This window comes from Sesamum indicum, linkage group LG6, assembly GCF_026168435.1.
Source record: "Sesamum indicum cultivar Baizhima isolate 11 linkage group LG6, ASM2616843v1, whole genome shotgun sequence".
In the NCBI taxonomy this organism is placed as follows: domain Eukaryota; kingdom Viridiplantae; phylum Streptophyta; class Magnoliopsida; order Lamiales; family Pedaliaceae; genus Sesamum; species Sesamum indicum.
Window position 1 is genome coordinate 7,321,082 of NC_142662.1, and position 20,764 is coordinate 7,341,845.

Below are 20,764 nucleotides of genomic sequence, written 5' to 3' on the forward strand. Positions count from 1 at the left end.
TGCCGCCACGAATCTAGAGGGAGTTTGTTGGAGATTTTTCAGTATGATGTGGAAGAATATCTGCGATATGGAATCCCTGATGTTTGCTGTATCATCTCGTTGTATTGGACTTATTTTGACCCTGTTAGATTAGTATAAATGTAGAAAATACGAGCTTGATACCTTACTAATGAGTCAGTAAAATCAAGCATGTTGGGGTGCTCAATGGAGGCGCACATCTTTTATTACCTGAATTAATATCCTTTATAATTTCCAAAAACCATAAAAAGTGGCAATTTCTACAAACAAGTTGGTTGGTATTTTCATTTAATTAAAATAAATTTGATCACTCAGTATCTTAGTCTCACGAATAAAATATCAATACCCCAAGTTTTAGCCCAAAGTGGTATAAGAGCCCATATTCAAGTGATCGAGGTCCATCCTGAGCCCAAAGTAAGGCCCACAAACAGATTATTCACCAATCTCTTTCTTTAAGCTTTTGCCGCAGTTTGTTTGTTTAAGCTCTTCACTGTCGCACTCTGCATAATCGAAGGTTAGCAGTACTTTATTTTTTCCGCTTTTCTCAATTTCTATACGTAATTATTGTCTGTAATTAACGCATAACCAGTTAGGGAAACCAGCGAGTTATATGGTGCCGATGTCAGTTTTTTTACGTGTTAGGAGCGAAGGATCATGCATATAAATTTGTGCTTTTTATTGTGTTCAGGTCGATTTGATTTTTGTTCTCCGGTGGCGTCTCCGTGGGCGCTATATTTTCTAATTTTTGTTTGAGTTTTTGGTTTTCGGTAGGGTTCTGATGCCTTATTGAAACATGTAAATGAACATTCTTGAGGATACTTGTTGAAATTGTTGAGATATGTTTTTTTAATGATGTTATTTGTAGACACAGTATTCTATATCGGTTTATGATGATGGTCCAGTTTATGTAAATAGTTACTGAACACAGGTTTATGTGTAAATGTTCTTATCCTGAAGCACGGATCAAATACTGCAACCTTGCATTTTATGCGCGCAGATGTATTCAAAAGGGTAGAAAAACAAATTGTTGTGTTTTTGCTTTTATCTCCATGGATTTTATGGAAATCGTTTTTTCTTCTTTTACGTATACTGCAGAAGTATAAACAGTCTTGTAGTTTTCACTAGGAGAGGGGTGGAAGCGGAACCACTAAACTTACCTGTATTTTGACCTGAATTATGCTATTGAGCTTAATAGAGCTACATTAGCCACAAAAAAAATTAATTCCTCAGAGTAATTTTTCGTTTTTGTGTTTCTGTGTTTGGAATATCTGAGCCGGAAGTTTATTGCAGGTTGTGGATAACATGGAAGGAGGAGAGAGCTTGCTAGACACGCTTTTTGATGAGGAAATTGTTGATGATGGGCAAGATGTTGAAATGCTTGATATTGAAGAGGGTGAGCTAACTGAACAGATCTCAAACACTGAAGTAGGAGAAAGTTGTGATGTAGGTAATGATCAAGAAAATCAAGAATCTAACAGGAGGATTTCGAGACAAAAGAAGAGGAAAAAGAAAAACAAGCGAAAGAGAGGCAGCAGTGCTGGCCCAAATATAACTAATATAAACAGGTTTGAATTCTCTGCAATCAATTCTTTTGCATTACATTGTTGCGATTTTCTAGACACTGTTTCTTTACATGCTACTTCTTTACTCCCTGTTTATGTGGCATTATGGTCTTTAGAACGATGCTCATAATTTTAGATGTTTATATTTGAATACCTACACAGACACATGCTATTTTGTATTTTAAACTGCTATGGCTTAATCCATCACTCGATATCTTATGCGTCATAATATTTTTAATTTAATTAGTGGGTTTGCTGCACTTTTATTTTTTACAATGCTTCTTTATTAAGAACGTGAAGCTTATTATTGCCGTACTTTAGCATTTCTTTTCACATTTTTGGTGATGGTTTTACTTTTATGCCACTTTCCTTAGATTCGTCTTGGATGCATGCAAGCGTTTGAGAGAGAAAAAATCATATCTTATGTGGACTGCTGTTGGTTGTCTGGGTGTCTCAGCTTTGAGTGATCTTGTGAAAGAGGTAATGTTTCTTTCAAAGTTTCTTTATACAGGTTTGTGCAAAAGGTGGTTATTGAACCATTTCTTTTTTTGCAATGATGAAGTGTGATTGTCATTTTGAAATCACAAACTATACTTTGCTTGATTTTGACCTCTACTACAAGCTGTAGGTTCGGGAATTTTGTGTATGAGTATGAAACATGTAGTCTTACGGTCTTTTGGTCCTTTCGAGTAGTTTCATAGAAGTTTATTGATAAAATGTAGTCCTGGATAATGAGTAACTAACTTGACGCCTTTGTTGCACATGAATCCAGTATGACCCAAGGTTTTAACTATAATGACAGGAAGAGATAGGTAGGATCATAACCCACACAGCGCTTTTTAATTTGTTGATTTCTCATTATGTAATGCAATTTTCTTCATGGTTAACATTCAATATTATTTGAATCCAGTGAGGTACATCAAAACTTCCAGTGCCCAGATGATGGTCATAAGTCATTACTTCAGATATCATCACCATTTGGATGGACGTTGGTATGTGTTTGCATGCGGCTGTTGGGAAAAAAGTGCTCACTTAATTTTTTGTCACATCATTCTCTTAGTTGGATCACGTTCTGAATATCCTTTCACTTAGCTATGTTATACCCTCAGGATTATTTGCATAAATTGTTGGAATTTTCTAACTGGATTAAAGGTGAGACTCTGGTCAACCGCCTTACCCTACATGCTTGAAGACCTACTTCCTCCTTTGCTCCGATGTTTAATATTTGTCTCTCATCAACCGCTGATCCTTCAGGCTGAAGAAGTTATTGCTATCATGCAGACATAACTTTGATCTGAGATAGCTTTGCCAAACTATTCCATGATTTCCCCTAATGGAGGTTAACTTTTTGAAATGGTATTGCCTTGTGTGTTAGACTTCTGATCTGTGAAGTCGTGATGCAAGGTCAAGTAAGACCTATATAACTATTATCAAAAGAAGCAGGGCCAGGAGTGAACGTTGCTTGTGTTGGGTTTAAGAGGGAAAATAGCCCCGCAGGTGTTCATGCTACATTTGGATTGGCAATTATCGGGACCCATCTTGGAACAACTTGAATTTGTAAATGAGATTTAAGCTTCTTGTTTGATGAAGATTGTGATTAGTAACTAGTTTATATTCCACAGATAGCAGAAAGTTGAATTATAAAATAGAGAGTCAGTGGCTGGAAAATGCTCGAATACATATTGATGAACAAACTGAACATGTCACCTACCTTCCCATTCTAATTATTATATTCCAATAATTTTTTGTCAGTTTATAAGGTTACTTGAGAGTGAAATATCTGGCTTTCCGTTGTGATAAATCTATGTTGTAAGGATGAAACTAAGGTGTGTAAATCTCATATTTGGAAGTCTGAAAGCACTGATATCCTCCATTTGATGAAAGTTGTCATCACAATTATTTGGATGATATTGTTGTTGGTTTTCATTTTCCTTATGTTTTCCTCAGCCAGTTCCACTCGAAAGATTGTTAACTAAAAGCGAACCTGTAGGTTGATGCAATTCAGGCCTGTGGAGGTCAGAAGACAGCTGATGGCAGCCGTTTCCGGAGTGGTGGTGGCATATTATGGAATATCATCAAAGTACGTGATCCTAATGCTTACAAAGAGATAATGAGAAAAGGAAAAGAGTTTGAGGTATGTCTAGTTTCAAAACAGGTGTTTCCTCAGGTTTATTTTACATTATTCTGAGTCAAGTATGAATACCTTGGCGCTACAGGTGCTTTTTGATGAAGAGTGTCTTAGTTTCTGTAAATAGTGGAACTTGATTAGGTCTAACTCCTGATGGTCTCACATGCTTAACAGCCTTGGGATTTGTTGGTAGTGCACTCGTCATCATGCTTCATTACATGGTTGTCTTTTGTTATTTTGTCGTGGCTAGTTGTTCATGTGAACTAGAATTGCACTGTTGACATTATAGTTCAATGCACTTTGCAGAAGCAATTCAAGCAGCAACTTCACGGTAAGCAAGAACCTAAGCAACAGGCAGAAGCTTCCTCACCAAGCATCACTCTTGATGCCAATCAGGCTAAGTCTAATATATCAGATTGTTTGGAGCTTACATGTCATGATCGGAGTCAGCACGAACTTATGGCTGCTCCACAGAAACGTGCGTCTGTTCATGAGAGAATACGAATGCCGGTTACATATGATGATTTGCCTGGGGGAGAGGATCCCAAAGATGAATTAGGTTCACTCAAATGAATTGGTGGCCTGGTATTTTGGGAACGTAAAAGAGCTGTTTTTGCCTTTGACCTGAACATTCGCGAGTGTGGGTGTATTTTTCCTTCTTCTTCTTTGTTTTTCCTTTTTTTTTTGATTGGGGGGAGGAGGAGGTCGCAATACATCCTTCAACATTATCACGAGGATCTTGCGTTTGTTTTGATGCAAAGTTTGAGTCAATTGGTTCAAATGGCTGGGCTGTAGTCGAGTAATGCCTTTTTTCTTAGCAAGTGCTGTAGAGTAATGATCAGAATGATGTCCAAGTTTTGTTACTTGAAATTGGTGCTTCAGATTTGAAATGCACTACAAAAGCAGGTTTTATGTGTTTGCATTTTGTCAAATGATCCTCTTTGCTCTGCGTTTTCTTTCAGATAAAATATGGTGTTTGATGATATTAAATATGCTTAGATCTTTTCAATTAGATGATAATTCTTAATAAGATTTCATACTTTAAACCCCCAAAAAGAAGCAACAGAGAGGAGGAAACAGAGGACAGAAGGTTGAAATGAGAATGGGCAATCTTAATCTTATTCCTTATATAATTTTTACTCTTCCATTCCACCAATCCCAGCTGCAGCCATTTTACAGGTATATAGTCTCACACCAAGCGCCAAACAACTAATTCTGTCACAGCCAAGTGACTTCAAGATTTTTGTACCAAACCCCTGGGTTATACTCAAAATCAAGAAGTTAAATTCTCTCAATTCTATAAGGTTTGAATATCATGTCGGTTTCATTTGCAGGAAGAGACAAATAACTGTGCAATCATCTCTCTTTGAGTTGGGAAACTTGTGTTTCCATGAAGCAACTGCAGCATCCACCACTGCCTTTGCTGCTGCCTCTTCACTTCTTACTACGGAAACTATGGACACAACTTCATCGTTGCTTAGCACATCCCACACCTAAAATCAAACACATAAACCAGTCAGCAATCTCACTTTTTCGAAAAATGTCTTCTATCAAGAATTGGAGCTTGAGTTGGGATTCTTTACCCCATCACTAGCCAGTACAAGAAACTGATCATTAGGAGATACACAGTGATAAGAGACATCAGGGATAGCAATTATGCCATGATTCTTGAGCACGAAATCTCCAAAAGCCCGAGACATGGCCAGCCCGGGAGAATCATCATATGGCAGCCACACTCTTTGAATGTGGGGTTCTTCTTTCAGTGCAAATACCCTCCCTTTGAACTTTCTTATTCTCTCTGCTTCAGCTGCACATAGCATCGACTTTATTAATTGCAGGATTTTGGAGCGTGGAGTTTGACTTAATTTAAATTTACAATGTTTTACATGTATCCTAATATAAATAGTTGAAATATTTGGTCGCTAAGGTATCATTAAACACAGAACATTTCCATCAAGGTAAAGATTCTTACAGGTTACTCCAGGCTTGGAATCAGTGGTTAATTGCACAGCCCTGATCCCATTCTCAGTTCTTGTTCCTAGAACAGCCCTAGAATCTCCAAGATTCGCGATAACAAGATCTTCACCCTACGCATTAAATTTGTTAGATTCAGTATAAACTGATGATCCAAACATCTATGACTAAACAAAAGTTCATGTAGATGGTTTAGTTTCCAAGGTCCTACCTGCTTGACAACAACGGCAGCAGTTGTTCCACTGCAAGAGCAGTCCAAACTGTCAAGAAGCTTGATTTCCTTGTCCATCACTTTGAATGCACTAACACAAGCCTCTTTCCATTTAAGGAAATTCTTGCTTGGTCCTGATTGATCACTTTCCAGTCTCTCACTCTGTTTAGTGCTCACTCCTGAAGGGCTAATCTTTGCTATCCCATTTCTCTGGCTGAGAAGCAAAGAAGGTAACCGGTTTCGAACTATTTTGCTCACTATGTGCCCATTTTTGCCATGCCCATCAAACACTGCACCAAAAGCTCCATCTTCAATCCCATATCCCTGCCAGAATAAACAAACATGTTGTTAACTATACTGCAAAAGTCAAAACCTTCAACACTCATATTATGAATATTTCATATACCTCGAACAAAATAGCAGAGTCTTGATTTAAACCTTTGCTTCCTGTGTGAGAATATGTAGAGCCAATTCTTTGTGATTCATTTGCATTGAGACTTATAGTCCCTCTATAGTACACAGCATTTTCGTGGCCATAAGTATCATCATGTATAACTGAAGATGAAATGGATGCACAGATTCCCATGTTTGTTTCTCCTTCAACTGTTTGAATGTTTCTTGCTGTGCATATACTTTTAGAATCCAAGAGACGGTGGGAAAGAGCCCATATATAAGGAGTTGGGGACCATGGAATATGCAGGTTGGCTGAATATTTTTTATAATTCTTGGAAGAATACTTGTGGCTGTAATAGAGTTGAAAAGCATATAGGGTTAATTGCATTTAAACTCCTTCAAAAATGTGAAATTATACTTTTTATCAAAGAAATTTTGCAATTACACTCACACCCCCTTGAAATTTCTCCGTTTACATCTGATCTTGGATAAACAAATGTTGACTAGAAAAAAGAAAATATATAAATTTGCAATTTTGTTCCTCCTTTAACATTGCCATATATATTTTTGTACTTATAAAAGAATAAATATAATATATACATAGAACGAGGTCAACTTCATTATGTTTTTTTCCTTATAAGTAAAAATCATTACGTGGGAATTTAAAAGAAGGGTAAAATTAAAACTTTTACGTTATATTTTCCCTAATGAATAACAATTTTCATCTAAACTTCAACGATAAAGAATCTGGTGTAGACAATGAACTTTTGAAAAGGTACGTAATTATAATTTTAGAACTTTTTTGAGAAAAAATATACTTTCACATATCAAAGAGGGGGTCTAAACCCCAACCTAAATAATCAAGTTGAATACTTGAGGTGCTTTTGAATAGTTTGATTATTATAGTTGGCTACCCCAAGATTCATTTCAAAGGGCATCCTATGTGTAGTTATGTAGGATTAAAGAATTTGCACACAAGTAGTTTACCACTAGAATAAGCAAAGACACATATGGGAGTGCAGTGCTGACTTTGATTAGTTTAGCCAAAAAATTCTAAAAAAATGAGAATAGTTTTGAATCTTTGAGGGCTGAAAGTTTCCATAACAAAACGAATAATCTGAATTATGTAAGTTTAAAGTATGAAAAATATAGGACGCAACTGCAGAATCCATATCGTTGGCGTCCTTCTCATTTTTGTTAAGTATGTAATAATGTCTAAATTCCTTGATACTAGTTTATTATATGAAACATGCTGACCACTACTTGGTTTTCTACCTACACACCCTAACATAGTAAATAGATGACCAATAATTCATCCACTTTACACAAAATGTAGACTCAAAAGACTGCAACGCCAACTAAGAGCAGAAGAAAAGTATTAAAATTACAAGAATGAAAATTATATTAATCTGAATTGTAATAGAAACAGAACTGAACAAACTTTAATATGTAATGGTGATTCAAGAAACCAAACTTGTTATTTTAGGTAGTCCAATTGAAAATTATTAATCATTTGACATTTCAATAACTTAATTCATTCTTTATTTTTATTTTTTCCAATTGATGATAATACAATCTATTTGAGTTGACTTTAGAAGATAATCAACACTTCAATTTTTATATTTAAAGACAATAATAGAGGTATTAAATAATCACATAAATAATTATACAACCTTCCACATGATTGGAAGGACCCCAAGATTTGGAAGAAATTCAGATATTCTAAGCTCTATTTAAATTTGTAATTAGTTGTCAACTGTCCCACACCCACACCCACATCCACCTATATATATATACATATTTATCAAGATAGCTTTTCAAATATTTGGAACGTTGTGAGCTGATATATATATTAGTCTCGAGAAATAATAAATATTATTTTTTGAATTTATGTTCTAGTGTTTTGGGGTTTCGTCACGACCTATTGATAATTAAATAAATTACTAAGGTCGATAAGTTGTTGGGTCAGTGTACTTCATCTTAAAACAAATTATTACTAACGAGTAACGTTTAAAATTTTTTAATTCTTTCGCTGTGTCCTCAACATAATTAATTTTGTCTCACTATGAGATAAAGATATTTGTAGTGAAAAACAAAAAATGTATATAAATAACTCTGTACTAAAACCAATAAAATATAATTCCTTATCTGACTGGTGAGATTGAGATTTAAGTTCAAATTCTACAAATGTATGAATTCAATCGACTTTTAATAGCAGTATACTGAGTATTTTTTTTTTAAGTTCCGAATTTGTTAATTGATGTATTACGTGTTGATATTATAATAATAACATATTGGTTAATTTAAAATTATTGTTTTATTTCAAATTAAAAACAAAATGACTAAGTACTATAGAAGGTCATTAGAAAAATGGCAACCTTAACATCTAATTAACCGACCTATTAGTCGGTTTATCTTAAAAGGAAAAAAAAAAAAACAAAAAAACCGACTTTTAGATTCTCACGAAAGGGCAATAACATTGACATTTGTATTTCAGGGAATACTTTGGTCTATAGATTCTTACATCAGCACACTTATTTTAATTAAGTCTTTGTGATTATATTATATGATTTTATTTCATTTGGCAATTCATATATACTTTTTATTATAAATTAGGCAAATTACCAGTTCCTCCCTCGTTGTTATAATTATTACAAGAAACATCCCTGTAAAAGAGGGCGGGGAGAGAAGTGTCATTTGCTTTCTTGTCCTGATCAGATATTGTGTTGTTTCATAACATGATAAGTTGATCACTGTAGGAAATTGATAAGTAGATAAATGTGGAGCACCTGCACCTGCTGATAAGTAATTTGGAAATATAGTACAACAGTTGAGGATTGTAGACTTTAGCATTCTAGTAAAGCAAGTAATGATCTAATCACAAAACTAAGGTCCAGAGCTGCTGGCACAAACCAATCATTTGACTATACTGAATTGATCTGAAACAAGTTTTATATAGATAGTGCTTATCACAATCTCATACACTACAATTTTCAAACTTTATCGGCCGTATCATATTGAATATTTATTGTCATAATTCAATCTCATTTTGTGGATCAAATCATCCATTTATCGCACGTAAACGATGAACTCAATCATGGAGGTGTTCTTTAACCATGGAGACTTCGTCGCAGTTTAGCAACATAATCTAAGAACAAGAAAAATGGCTGTGCTAAATTCATGCAGCTTATCAACTAAAAGTTAAGATTTCTTCATCAAGAATCCCAAGTACAAAGTGTATCAATCTGAAACTCACTAAATGGACAAGCAAGAAAAAGTCACTAAACTGAAATCAACATGGAAACTTTTCTTTTCATTCAGAACTGCATCATAATGGTCGACGGTATGCATACATGAGGAGCAAGGTTGACATGGTTACAATGATAAATTCGCAGATACATATCTGGATTTTAGTGCAGAAACCTACAGGGTTCATCGACGACAAAGAGAACTATTTCACAGCATAAAGTCTTGATTTCTATATTAATGAGAATTCACCTCATTGGCTGGAGACAACACTATCATCTCCTTGTGCTGTCTCTGCTACAGGAGATTTCTTTGTCAAAGACTTGGGTAGATCCATCTCATCCTGCATGCAACGTTGCTGAGGATGGGATAGCAGCACACACATGTGACGGAAAAGCGCACGTGTCAACCCTTGACCACTCTCAAATATGAAGCCTTCGAACTCACTGACACGTTCAAGGGCCTCAACTAGGGTGTCATATACCATTTGCGGACAATTATCTGGTCCAGGTTTGTCATGGAGGTACATAACATCCAAGGTGAAGAGTTTCAGAGTTGAAGGCAATTGATATTGTGGTGGCATAGATGACCTACAATAGAGCAAGATCTGGGACAACAGAATACAGGTAAAAATTTTGCATGGTTGGGGAGCCACATAAATCAGGAGAAGACAAAGAATTTAACAAACCAGAAGGTTCACCACTGTGTTACAGATATGCTTGAAAGGAAAGAAATCGAACTAGAGAAGTGAAAATCAATAACAAATCTGAGAGCCCAAATGACACCCTTGGCAGCTGTCAGAAAAGTATAGATAGGAGACTCTACTTGATAGTAAGAGAAAAAGACTTGTTATTCAACCAGTTCGCATACGAACTTCACTAGAAATTGATCCCTCATGAAAATGGATTGAACAACTATCCTGCACTCTAAATGCTGAAGTTGAACAGAATGACTAACTTTCCACTCTTGCAGTCAAACAGGGAATTAGCACTAGTTTGCTCAACGAGACACATTAAATTCATGGTTACTTACCACTCGGAATATCCGGTTTTGTGCACGAGATTTCTTAGCTTCATGAGTTGCTACTCTAAATAGCTGAGTGAGATCTGCATGACTGGAAGATGAATCCACTGAGAGTCCTCGTAAAGCAGCAATTGCAGAGTCAACTTCACTGCTGAACTCTTTTCGGAGCTTCACAAAGAAACAGAGCAGGAAATCAAACCCATGTGGTTACTGGTTACAAAACAGTAGTTTATTTACCCCACTTGAAATATCCAACTAGGAAGATAAGCATCTTAAAATTCCATAACACTTGGTCTTTTTGGATTGAAATATCCTCCTGAGTATTGTCAATGGCTGCAGCCTGATATTAGCATGCTGATAAATGAGGTATTTGTAGTAATAATTGGGTCAAACACTCTTTAGTCGCAGCAGAAAACTAAGTCTAGCCTTGTTAGTTGATATGTGACTAGCGGAACCTCAAAGGTCAATTTTTCAGACTAGAAGCAGAGGTACAAAACAAAATTCACTTCATAGTTCATAATTTCTTACAAAGAAGTAGAAAGAGAAAACTGAAGCCCAAAACGGGCAATGTGCACAGCATCCGACCTTAGAACATTTCGTACACAAGTCACCACCAGGCAGTCCATTTTAATCTTCAAACCAGTTAAACAGGCAAGCAGGAGGTATAATGGTAGTATGCCAAACACAATTAGTGCAAGTTTCAGGCATAGTTAACAACTGCATAGAATTTTCAATCCACTCTGATATATGCGACTTCTTTGCAAACTTACATGCTGGGAAATGAACAGTTTCCAATGTGTCTGCATATACCAAATAATGTCTCCATCCATAAATCCTTTGCCACACAATAGAATGAGTATTGACAAGTGCCTCTATTCAAAATCTTATAGACCCATCGGTGCTTGGGAATAGGGAAATCCGTGCTAAACAATTTGGTACATAAATCGTTGCATATGCAAGTAATCATGTCATCAAGTGAACTGCTAACAACACTAAGAGTAATTGGTTGTACACAACTCAAGAACTTACCAAGATATCCTTGCCTACGGAATAGGGAAACAAAATATGAGCAATGCGGTAGCGATAGAGAATGACACTACTAGAACAAGCAAGACATTAATACCCAATAAGTAGATTTCGAGAGGGCGGTGAAGGCGAATCGGTGATCGGGGTTGATGGTGAGCTTAGCGTGGACGAATAGCAGTATAGCCTGCTTTATCGACTCTAATCTGGTGTAGGGCCGCCCGTTCGGCCCGTTCACTTTCATCTCGACCATAGTTTCCGGGCCCACGTCGATGCAAAATAGTATGTCCTCGCTGGAAAATCGGGTCGCTGGAAGTGAGAATCCGCCGCCGCCCTGTCCCGGAAGAGCTGAAGGGCCTCCCGGCGGTAGGTTGAAGCTCTGGACCTCCGTCACTTCCATCTCTGAGTTCTCTTCTGTTTTTCTCTGTGCCGAGAGATTTTTGGTTGTTGTTATGCGGGTTTGAAGTGTAATTTCGTCATTTCAAAAGTTTGTCAAGGGGAACTCGCATAGAATTTCCTTTCCGGCCAAAAGATTCCTTGCGTAACACCGATGCAAAATCTCATTTAAGCCCTCACATCATAAACCGTAGAAAGAAAAACCCCTCAAAATTTCTCAGCCAGCCACCTCTCAGAAATCACGCACGCCGAGCTGAAAAATGGCATGCTTGCACGATCACAACTGCGAAGAGCACGATTGCTCCTCGGACTGGTCTCTCTACAAGCACATAGATCTCTCCAAGGTTTTCTCCTTTATCTTCCTGGAGTTTTACATTAGGTTTTGCATAATTTCATTGTTGTAGATTCTGATTCTTAATTATGTAAAAACTTTACCATTCTGATATGTTCACATAGAAGTGTCATTTCGTTGTTTTTGAAGTGCCAATTTTTGCCGTGTAAGTTCTCGGTGTTGATTTTGTACAGAATTATTTGTTTCGGCGCAGGAACTTCGTCGTCTCAATCATTTGTAGTGTATTATCATGATTTGAAACTTTAGTTATTCTACTAATTGATTCATAAACGAAGGAAATGTTTAGACAGGAAGTTGTCCTGAAAGCTGAGGAATTATGACTTGTTTATACTCGATCATTTTTCTGGTTTTGAAGTAGGGTGTGGATGGAGATATAGACTTATTAAACATCTGTCATGGATAATGTGGAACTTATAGGATGCTAATGTTTGTTATATTTGTTTATTTAGCTTCATATTTAGGTGAGTGTATGTGATATGGCTATATGCCAGTCCCTACATTGAGGACAAGGAGGGATTAAATCTGTGTTATGAAGCCTTGTGTTTGCACTAGTCATGGTCTTTTTTGAACTTCTGTTATAAATGTTCATGCTCCTTGTATGCAATTAAGTATTCGATTTCTGTTTAAATCTTGAATTTAGTTTGTGGTATATATTATGAATATTTGTACATCTTGTATGTGATAAATTAAGGTGTATACAACTGTTTGTTAATGTGTTGCTCCAATATAATCGGGAAAAAACCTTTGTGGTTTCTCTATGAATTTTATGTTGGGTGATTAGTCTAGAATCTGTATGTGGGAACCTGCTAGATTGCTGTTCTACCTTCTGTCTTGCATCAAAGAATTAAATTATGCCTTTTAAGCATGCGAATGACCAAAAAGTTTGCATCTACCAAAGGTATCTGCACTGAATGAAGCTGTTTCTGGAAGTGTGAAGTCAGTATTCAGAGCTTGGGAGCAGCGTCTTAACTCCTCAGAGGTATTCCAATATTTGCTGGGATTTTTTTCCATCGTGTCTAATATTGATCCTCATGAAATGCAGCAGTTGCATTTGAATTTATGCATTCATAGTTGAATATAGCACATGTATTATTTAAATCAATCCAACAGTGGTGTTCTATCTACAGATATGTGTATACAGAGTCATTGTCACAAAGATGGAAGGATTATGCACGCAGAATTACTTTTTATGCTTTCTAAACCTTATATTGGTTGTCTTTAATAGCTAATCTCGTCGAACATTTAAAATTTTTATCTCAACTCTGGACAGGGTTACTTGGAAAGCAATGAAGGCGATCCTGAATTGATTGTCTTTATTCCGTAAGTAAATTACATTTCACAGTCCTATTTAGACCATCGCGTATTTCCTTTTTTCCATTGAGAAAGATTGGGCCTTTAGGGCTGCACATGTATGTGCATAATAAAAGCCTTTGCAGATAACAAAGTTGCTTTTGAGCTTGTATAACCAAAAAGCTGAACAAACTTTATATACTATGTGATACTCTGAAGTTGGGATTGATGGCTATATTGTTTTACGTTTTGGGCAGTCTATAAATCCTCGTTTTGTAGACTTGATGAAAATTTCTACTACTAAGAAGACACGCTTGCAAATTGTGGGGATTATGGAATTGGGGATCTTGTTATTATGTTATCGAATAAATTCTAATGTTAATCTGGTTGTTTCTGGCTTGTCTATTCATTTTTGCTGAAATTTGCTCAGTTTCAACTAATTGATGAGTGTCTGTATAGATTTACATCAGATGTTAAGCTCAAGAGCATTTCAATTGTTGGCGGTGTGGATGGAACAAGTCCTGCAAAGATGAGAGCGTGAGTTCTAGTGAACTTACACTTCATTCATTTTAGTTTACTGCAACAGTTTTCAGTATCATGTGTTGCAGTAGGAGATGGCCTTCACGTGTATTATATTTATCATGTGTCTTGTTATTTATGCTTAACCGTGATGTCTTCGGTTCCCCTATTTGTTAAAGCTCCTTATCACAGCTTCCTTTTTGGTGCCTAAACTATTATATTTCGGGTAAATATAGGTTTATCAATCGTGATGGTATTGATTTTTCGGATGCCCAGAACATGCAACCTGTTCAGGTATGCTGGAAGCTTATAACTTTTTCAACTGTTCTGTTTATAATTGTTTGCTTAGGTAACTTATTTTATCATCTTAGGAGTGGGACTTGGTGGAAAATTTACAAGGAGTTTTGGAATACCAGACAAGGTGAGGTTTCCTGTCCTAAGTTTTAGTTGGCGTCCTATAAAGCTTCTATAGATTTACTTGCCATTTCTAATATAAAGATCAGATTCTGGTGAGGATTCCACATTCTGCAGATAAGGTTTCAAACTCTGACAGCTTGGATGTTTTTATCAGTTTTGAGTTGCTGACCCTATAATGTTTATACTCAACAGATATTCAAGATTTCAAAGTGTGGGGAACATCACTTTGCATTTTCCAGATAATTTCGGTGGTGACACAACTCAAATACATTACATTGGGTTGAAAGGAGAAGCAACACAGGTACTTTTGGGTGCAAACTTTGAATTTCCCTTCCCCTTACTCTGATTCAATTTCAATTTCATGCAGCTGAAGAGGGATGTTGTTGCGACAATAGTCTATGAACTCATGCCAAATCCTTCAGATCACAAGTGAGTTATCAATCTTTACCAAGATAAGTTAACTACAGGTCATCTCACTGTGACATTGGACGTATGGAATGCATTGCATTTTATATTAGCTTTTCCATGTGTGGAACTTGCTCGAAACATAGACCTGGTAGTATGAGATCTTAAATTATTGGAAACTTGGTCATCGTTTTGCCTTGGAACTTTTGTTGTAAATTTTTGGGTGTCTTCTTGCATCTCTCTGGTTCTTCAGTAGTTGAGAATGCCAACTAGTAGCAAAAGCTTAATGACAGCCTGCATGATTGTGTTATATTTTGACCTTGGTTCTAATGAGTTAGCTGATCGATCTCAAAATGCTGAATCCATGTACAGAACACGTGCCGAGACTGGTGGCGGCCTCTCTCAGGTGGAATGAGGTTCTAAATCTATCTACAGCCAGAGCTCCTTTAATCAATGGCTTCTGATCTAAATCTCATCATGAGATACATATAGCTCAACAGAAATGTAAAATGGACATTCTGTTTTCACCAAAGATTCAGAAACTTTCATCCTCTCTACCATTTTAAGTGTTGTACCTTGTTTACACCATCAACTTCTTAAATGGTTGAGAGGATCTTAAGAACTTTCAGCCAATTTCAGTCCTCAAGTCAAGATCCCAACTTTGGTATGTAAAGTGGCTTAAATTGTGAACTCTGCTTGCTGTCTTTTGATGTGCCTTTTGTCTTTCACAGTATTTCTATTCAATCAAATATTCTTCTTATTACAACAAACGGTGAATGAACTGGTTATGAATTATTGGTAATAACTCCTTAAAAATGCAAACGAAACCACCCGTAGGTTGTTACATTTCTTGTTTCCTTACAATGGCGATTCCTAAATTCATCACAAACAGAAAGAACACAAATGATCATTGCTAATAAGCACCAAAGCTAACAAAATATAAATAGGAAGCCATTAAGCTTAGCCACTTCTCGGCCGGATGCGATTTCATGGTATGACTGCTAACGAAAGGCAAACCGAACATGGCCTAAATTTCAATTATTATTTATTATATTAATATAAAAATGAAATATATTTGTGACATCGTTATATTAACTATATTTTATGTTGGTTTTTTTTTTTTTTAAGAATATGATGTGTTAATTTTATATTTTATTTTTATTTTTAATATATTTTAAAATAAATAGTATATCTATATACTAATATTAATATATATATATATATATATATATACTTTTCACTTACAATGAGTAAATTTGTAACACCACAAATAGTACTTTGTCACATTATTATATCAATATTCTTAAGTTTATTTTTTTTAAAAAAAAATAATGATATATGATTAGTAATATATATTTAAATATAAAAAAAATTATTATATTTAGGCACCAACAAGCTTTATTATATATATATATATATATATATATATATATATAAGCTGGAAAAGAGACGACGATATAGCGGCGCGCGCTTTTGTTCGCAGCTAGGTTTTCTGTAACACTTCTCACTCTTATATTCGCTCAACCGTTTCATATTGATAAGAAGAAAAACCCAACGCTACAAAATTTTATCATCCTAATTGGGAAAGTAGATTTCTGGGGAAGGATTCTTCAGCTGCAACGGAGAAGCCGAATCACGTTAGGTTCTTTTCCACTTCGTTTTTGTTTTTGTTTTCGTTGTTTACATGTACCTTAAGCAAAGAAATCGGGAATCTAATCCGAAAGTTGAAATTAGCTTATCAGTTTTTTTTTTTCCATTTTGTTTATCTGTTTATTCTAGTTTTTCCCAATTTTCCACCTAAGGGCTTCCCGGCTTCAGGAGTTGAACCAAAACGTTCTTTCAGTAGTTTTTCGTGTATTTGCAGCTGGTTTATATGCAACTTCGGGGGCAAACGTTGAGGCGTTGTATTCAGCAAATGATTTGTTAGTTAGTCTGCTTTCTCAAGTTGTTTTAAGTTCTGAATTCCCAAATATTTGTTATGCTGAAACTAGAAGTTCAAAGGAATATGACGTTTGAGCTAGCCTTATTAGGTTCCATTTCAGACCCTTTATTAGGTCTAATCTAATTTTATTGCTGAACATCCTTATAGAATCAACTGTTGATTCATGCCACGCTGTGTCACCTAATAACTCGTAGTTTAGTATAGTTCCAGTTTTTTGTTGATTGAGGCCTTCTAATGTCTGTTGTGATTGAAGGAAATTATATCTGGCTAAGCTAATATAAACTTGTAGCATTTGTGAGAAATATATTCTGAAATTAATATTTTGTTTGAGGAAGATGAGATTTAGTTTGTTATGCCGAAACAATTTATCCAGATGATTTGAGATCAGTAAGATTAATAATTATGCATGTGAGTTCTGGATTAAGTTTGTTTGCAAGTTCAATTGCTTATTTTTTGTTCATCGGGTGAGCATTTCATTTGAATATAGGGTTTTTGGTTGAACTGTGCTGAGAGCACGCCAGCATGCAGGCTTGTGGGGGATCAGCAATGATGAATTCTATTCAACAGCCTTTTGGGCCCAAGGGATCATTATTCCCCTCGAAATGGCTTGGTATCACTGGATGCCCGAATCATGTAAAACTGAGTTCAATCAAACCGTGTAGGTCATCTCAACTAGAAGGGAGCTTAATCACTGGGAAGCCTCCTTCTTCTGTGTCTGTTCCTATCCCTGAAATTGGAGGTAGTAATATTTTTGGATTGCAGCTCATTTCTGTTTCTCTTCAGTCAAATTGTGTATCTGTAGATTGATTGAATTTGCCAATAATTTTCCATTTGTGGAATTCTTTGAAGTTTGAGTTTGAGAATTATGAAATGAAATAATTAGGTACTGGAAGCAGCTTTGTGGACTACGGCTTGAGTGAAGCTGATCCTGAAGTCCGCACCATTATTGATAAAGAGAAGAATCGTCAATTTAGAAGCTTGGAACTGATTGCTTCAGAGAATTTTACATCTCGAGCTGTGATGGAAGCAGTTGGTTCTTGTCTCACTAATAAATATTCTGAAGGATTGCCTGGCAAAAGGTAAGTTGTATGCATAGGCCTGAATGCAAAAATAAGCCCTTTAAATTCTTTCATTATTGACTTATAACATGTTTTTTGCTCTAGATATTATGGTGGCAATGAATACATTGATGAACTTGAGATTCTTTGTCAAGAAAGAGCTCTTGCAGCATTTAATTTGGATGGAGAGAAATGGGGCGTAAATGTTCAACCATTATCTGGTTCTCCAGCTAATTTTGAAGTTTACACAGCAATTCTTAATCCACATGACCGCATAATGGTAAATAATGTTGTCTTCCTGCTATTCCCATCAATATTTGGAGCATGGAGTTACATATACTTTAATAGGTTTTGGATTAACCTCAGGGTTTGGATTTACCTCATGGTGGACACTTGTCGCATGGGTTCATGACTCCCAAGAGACGGGTGTCAGGCACATCTATTTATTTTGAATCTATGCCCTACCGGCTGGATGAGTCTACAGGTCTTGTAACAATTTTATGGACATTGTGTTGGGTTGCTTTGTTCTCGTGGATTAACTATAACCTCTTTCTGGTTTAAAACTTGTTTATATAGGCCTAGTTGACTATGACATGCTTGAAAAGACAGCGATCCTCTTTCGTCCAAAACTTATTATAGCTGGTGCTAGCGCCTATCCCAGAGATTTTGACTATCCTCGCATGAGAAAGGTACAATTTCATGTTTATTGTCGATACAAATCACTTGATAGCAGTACATTCGTTTTGTCTACTTGGTTTTTAGTGCCTGACTATTACTTGTTGATATACATTGAAGATTGCAGACGCTGTTGGCGCTTTTCTTATGATGGACATGGCTCATATTAGTGGACTCGTTTCCGCTTCTGTTGTTGCTAATCCTTTTGAGTACTGTGACATTGTAACGACTACGACACATAAGGTGAACTTGATTCTTGGATGAATTTTTAATTCGGTAAACTTGCCCAAGCCTATACCCGCTTTGGGGAGTTCAATGTGCGTCCTGAGTTGCTTTTACACCTGTTTGATTTCTACAATTGTATACCGAGTATTCTGGGAGCATAACTTGGATATGTTTCTTCAGTCTCTTAGGGGTCCAAGAGGTGGCATGATATTTTTCAAGAAGGATCCTGTTCTGGGAATTGATTTAGAATCTGCAATTAACAATGCTGTTTTTCCAGGTCTACAGGTTTGTCAATTCTCTGCTTGCTTGTTATTACAGTGCCTGACTACAATACAGTTATCACCTGATATGCTAAATATAACTTGTTTTTTGGTTATTGACGCCTTTGTTTGTTGACAGGGAGGTCCACATAATCACACAATTGGGGGCCTTGCTGTTTGTCTGAAGCATGCAAAATCACCAGAGTTCAAGGCTTATCAAAAAAAGGTATCATCCGTTACTTTTTGCTGATCAATTGTCCCTGCATGTTCTCGCTTATTCTGAACCATTGTTTCTTCATGTAGGTGGTCTCTAATTGTAGAGCTCTTGCAAGTCGATTGGTGGATTTGGGATACAAACTGGTTTCTGGAGGGAGTGATAACCATTTGGTTCTTGTGGATCTTCGCCCCTTAGTAAGCATTAGTTTTCATTGTCTTTTTGAATCTTGTGCTCATTGCTGCAATAATCATTATAACTACCTAGGTAAATCCCCAAAACACTTAAAAGTTTATAGTTGGGAATGTTGGGAGATTCAAAAATATATTGCAACTGGTGTCTCCCTGTGAGATCAAATACTCAAGAATATTTAGTCGAGTAGTTGACTAAGTTTCTTGAATTTTGGCTTAATACTTTAGAAGATCGTTGCCATTTAATTATTTTCTATAAACATTCTGCTGTCTGAATAGGGCATTGATGGTGCTAGAGTGGAGAAAATTCTTGATATGGCATCAATAACCCTCAATAAGAACTCTGTACCTGGTGAGTGTATAAAATTTGACTTCTTGATGTTATGTACTATACAAAACTTGTCGTAGTTAAGGCTTTCTTGTTACTTTTGTCCTTATGCCAATTTTCACCTTACGCTACAGGTGACAAAAGTGCACTAGTACCTGGTGGTATACGCATAGGTTCACCTGCCATGACTACAAGAGGCTTTGGTGAAAATGAATTCATCTCAGTTGCAGATTTTATTCATGAAGGTGTGCAAATTACTCTCGAAGCAAAGAAGTCTGTTTCCGGGTCTAAGCTCCAAGATTTTATGAAATTTGTGACTTCTCCGAGCTTTCCATTGGTTGACCGGGTGGCTGATCTGCAAAGAAGAGTGGAGGCACTGACAACCCAATTCCCAATACCTGGCTTGTGAGTGAAGTTGAGGCAACCAGGTCTCCTGCGTCCGCCATTATATATGTTAGGGAGGCGGCAAAATGTGTGCCCCCAGCTTGCTAGATTAGAACTCTGATTGCTTTTTATAAGTCGAGGGATGAAATAATTTTTGACACTGGCTTTAAGTCTTGTTGTAGTATGTATGTATCTGGATCTGAATCCAAATGTTTTTGCGAGGAAAACTGGATCTCCTCTTTGTTAACTAGCATCGATCTGACTGTTTCGAAGCACAAAACCGGTATTGACATATTTTTGGAGCAGAGAATGATAAAGGAGCACGACTTCAAAAGGGTATCTTGATGAATGATCTAAATCCTGAAGAAATGTGTATTGCTACAGGCAGCTTAACTAAGAAGTGAAGTATGAGCCAAAACAACTCGTTGGGGTTTCAAGTTACAGTATCCCAAGTCTTTTGCTCACAATTCTGTACACAATTTCCTTTGCCTCTACTAAAAATCCTGTGTTTCTTCCCCACAATTTTTATC

General features: G+C 36.3%; 5 protein-coding genes across 11 annotated transcripts; 3 read left to right on the plus strand and 2 right to left on the minus strand.

Annotated features, from left to right (window-relative positions):
* Positions 1 to 414: 414 nt before the first annotated feature.
* LOC105164691 (phosphorylated adapter RNA export-like protein) lies at positions 415 to 4,626 on the plus strand. 5 transcript variants are annotated; one of them, XR_016066168.1, is made up of 6 exons: positions 539 to 1,029; positions 1,309 to 1,583; positions 1,955 to 2,060; positions 3,571 to 3,714; positions 3,797 to 3,929; positions 4,015 to 4,154. XR_016066168.1 is itself a non-coding variant. In XM_011083405.3 (5 exons), the coding sequence occupies exons 2-5, from the start codon at positions 1,321 to 1,323 to the stop codon at positions 4,279 to 4,281; spliced, it is 780 nt and encodes a 259-aa protein (XP_011081707.1). In that variant the 5' UTR covers positions 415 to 532; positions 1,309 to 1,320; the 3' UTR covers positions 4,282 to 4,626. The 5 variants fall into 5 exon arrangements, 4 of the variants coding, with proteins under 4 accessions (XP_011081707.1, XP_011081706.1, XP_011081708.1 ...); XM_011083405.3 differs by lacking the exons at positions 539 to 1,029; positions 3,797 to 3,929 and adding an exon at positions 415 to 532 and having other exon boundaries at positions 4,015 to 4,626; XM_011083404.3 differs by lacking the exon at positions 3,797 to 3,929 and having other exon boundaries at positions 541 to 1,029; positions 4,015 to 4,626.
* Positions 4,627 to 4,799: 173 nt separating this feature from the next.
* On the minus strand, positions 4,800 to 6,561 carry LOC105164690 (putative protein phosphatase 2C 72). The gene is made up of 5 exons (XM_011083403.3): positions 6,300 to 6,561; positions 5,894 to 6,217; positions 5,681 to 5,795; positions 5,292 to 5,515; positions 4,800 to 5,201 (listed from the first exon to the last, which is right to left on the minus strand). The coding sequence occupies exons 1-5, from the start codon at positions 6,477 to 6,479 to the stop codon at positions 5,022 to 5,024; spliced, it is 1,023 nt and encodes a 340-aa protein (XP_011081705.1). The 5' UTR covers positions 6,480 to 6,561; the 3' UTR covers positions 4,800 to 5,021.
* A 3,012-nt stretch (positions 6,562 to 9,573) lies between these two features.
* On the minus strand, positions 9,574 to 11,978 carry LOC105164689 (BRISC/BRCA1-A complex protein). The gene is made up of 3 exons (XM_011083402.3): positions 11,679 to 11,978; positions 10,565 to 10,723; positions 9,574 to 10,139 (listed from the first exon to the last, which is right to left on the minus strand). The coding sequence occupies exons 1-3, from the start codon at positions 11,976 to 11,978 to the stop codon at positions 9,786 to 9,788; spliced, it is 813 nt and encodes a 270-aa protein (XP_011081704.1). The 3' UTR covers positions 9,574 to 9,785.
* A 200-nt stretch (positions 11,979 to 12,178) lies between these two features.
* LOC105164688 (PITH domain protein (DUF1000)) lies at positions 12,179 to 15,661 on the plus strand. The gene is made up of 9 exons (XM_011083400.3): positions 12,179 to 12,318; positions 13,225 to 13,305; positions 13,597 to 13,646; positions 14,076 to 14,153; positions 14,372 to 14,429; positions 14,507 to 14,556; positions 14,745 to 14,853; positions 14,920 to 14,981; positions 15,330 to 15,661. The coding sequence occupies exons 1-9, from the start codon at positions 12,235 to 12,237 to the stop codon at positions 15,370 to 15,372; spliced, it is 615 nt and encodes a 204-aa protein (XP_011081702.1). The 5' UTR covers positions 12,179 to 12,234; the 3' UTR covers positions 15,373 to 15,661.
* A 737-nt stretch (positions 15,662 to 16,398) lies between these two features.
* SHM3 (serine hydroxymethyltransferase 3) lies at positions 16,399 to 20,481 on the plus strand. 3 transcript variants are annotated; one of them, XM_011083399.3, is made up of 12 exons: positions 16,399 to 16,599; positions 17,387 to 17,638; positions 17,783 to 17,978; positions 18,063 to 18,237; positions 18,324 to 18,441; positions 18,534 to 18,646; positions 18,753 to 18,875; positions 19,038 to 19,142; positions 19,257 to 19,343; positions 19,421 to 19,528; positions 19,802 to 19,874; positions 19,985 to 20,481. In XM_011083399.3, the coding sequence occupies exons 2-12, from the start codon at positions 17,422 to 17,424 to the stop codon at positions 20,257 to 20,259; spliced, it is 1,590 nt and encodes a 529-aa protein (XP_011081701.1). In that variant the 5' UTR covers positions 16,399 to 16,599; positions 17,387 to 17,421; the 3' UTR covers positions 20,260 to 20,481. The 3 variants fall into 3 exon arrangements, with proteins under 3 accessions (XP_011081701.1, XP_020550423.1, XP_020550424.1); XM_020694764.2 differs by having other exon boundaries at positions 16,399 to 16,594; XM_020694765.2 differs by lacking the exon at positions 16,399 to 16,599 and adding an exon at positions 16,862 to 16,883.
* The last annotated feature ends 283 nt before the right edge of the window (positions 20,482 to 20,764 follow it).

What these genes read in the sequence shown, in the direction of transcription:
- LOC105164691 (XM_011083404.3), top strand. Translation starts at nt 1,006, where the DNA reads ATGCGCGCAGATGTATTCAAAAGG. An exon ending in GCGCAGATGTATTCAAAAGG is followed by an intron (nt 1,030 to 1,308) that starts GTAGAAAAACAA and finishes AGTTTATTGCAG; the next exon opens with GTTGTGGATAACATGGAAGG. An exon ending in AATATAACTAATATAAACAG is followed by an intron (nt 1,584 to 1,954) that starts GTTTGAATTCTC and finishes CACTTTCCTTAG; the next exon opens with ATTCGTCTTGGATGCATGCA.
- LOC105164689 (XM_011083402.3), bottom strand. Translation starts at nt 11,978, where the DNA reads ATGGAAGTGACGGAGGTCCAGAGCTTCAACCTACCGCCGGGAGGCCCT. An exon ending in TCTCGAAATCTACTTATTGG is followed by an intron (nt 10,724 to 11,678) that starts GTATTAATGTCT and finishes TTCTTTGTGAAG; the next exon opens with CTCCGAAAAGAGTTCAGCAG. An exon ending in AAAACCGGATATTCCGAGTG is followed by an intron (nt 10,140 to 10,564) that starts GTAAGTAACCAT and finishes CTGTTGTCCCAG; the next exon opens with ATCTTGCTCTATTGTAGGTC.
- LOC105164690 (XM_011083403.3), bottom strand. Translation starts at nt 6,479, where the DNA reads ATGGGAATCTGTGCATCCATTTCATCTTCAGTTATACATGATGATACT. An exon ending in CTGCCGTTGTTGTCAAGCAG is followed by an intron (nt 5,796 to 5,893) that starts GTAGGACCTTGG and finishes TTTAATGCGTAG; the next exon opens with GGTGAAGATCTTGTTATCGC. An exon ending in TTCCAAGCCTGGAGTAACCT is followed by an intron (nt 5,516 to 5,680) that starts GTAAGAATCTTT and finishes TGCTATGTGCAG; the next exon opens with CTGAAGCAGAGAGAATAAGA.
- SHM3 (XM_011083399.3), top strand. Translation starts at nt 17,422, where the DNA reads ATGCAGGCTTGTGGGGGATCAGCAATGATGAATTCTATTCAACAGCCT. An exon ending in ATCCACATGACCGCATAATG is followed by an intron (nt 18,238 to 18,323) that starts GTAAATAATGTT and finishes GATTAACCTCAG; the next exon opens with GGTTTGGATTTACCTCATGG. An exon ending in CCGGCTGGATGAGTCTACAG is followed by an intron (nt 18,442 to 18,533) that starts GTCTTGTAACAA and finishes TTGTTTATATAG; the next exon opens with GCCTAGTTGACTATGACATG.
- LOC105164688 (XM_011083400.3), top strand. Translation starts at nt 12,235, where the DNA reads ATGGCATGCTTGCACGATCACAACTGCGAAGAGCACGATTGCTCCTCG. An exon ending in AGAACATGCAACCTGTTCAG is followed by an intron (nt 14,430 to 14,506) that starts GTATGCTGGAAG and finishes TTATCATCTTAG; the next exon opens with GAGTGGGACTTGGTGGAAAA. An exon ending in CCAAATCCTTCAGATCACAA is followed by an intron (nt 14,982 to 15,329) that starts GTGAGTTATCAA and finishes ATCCATGTACAG; the next exon opens with AACACGTGCCGAGACTGGTG.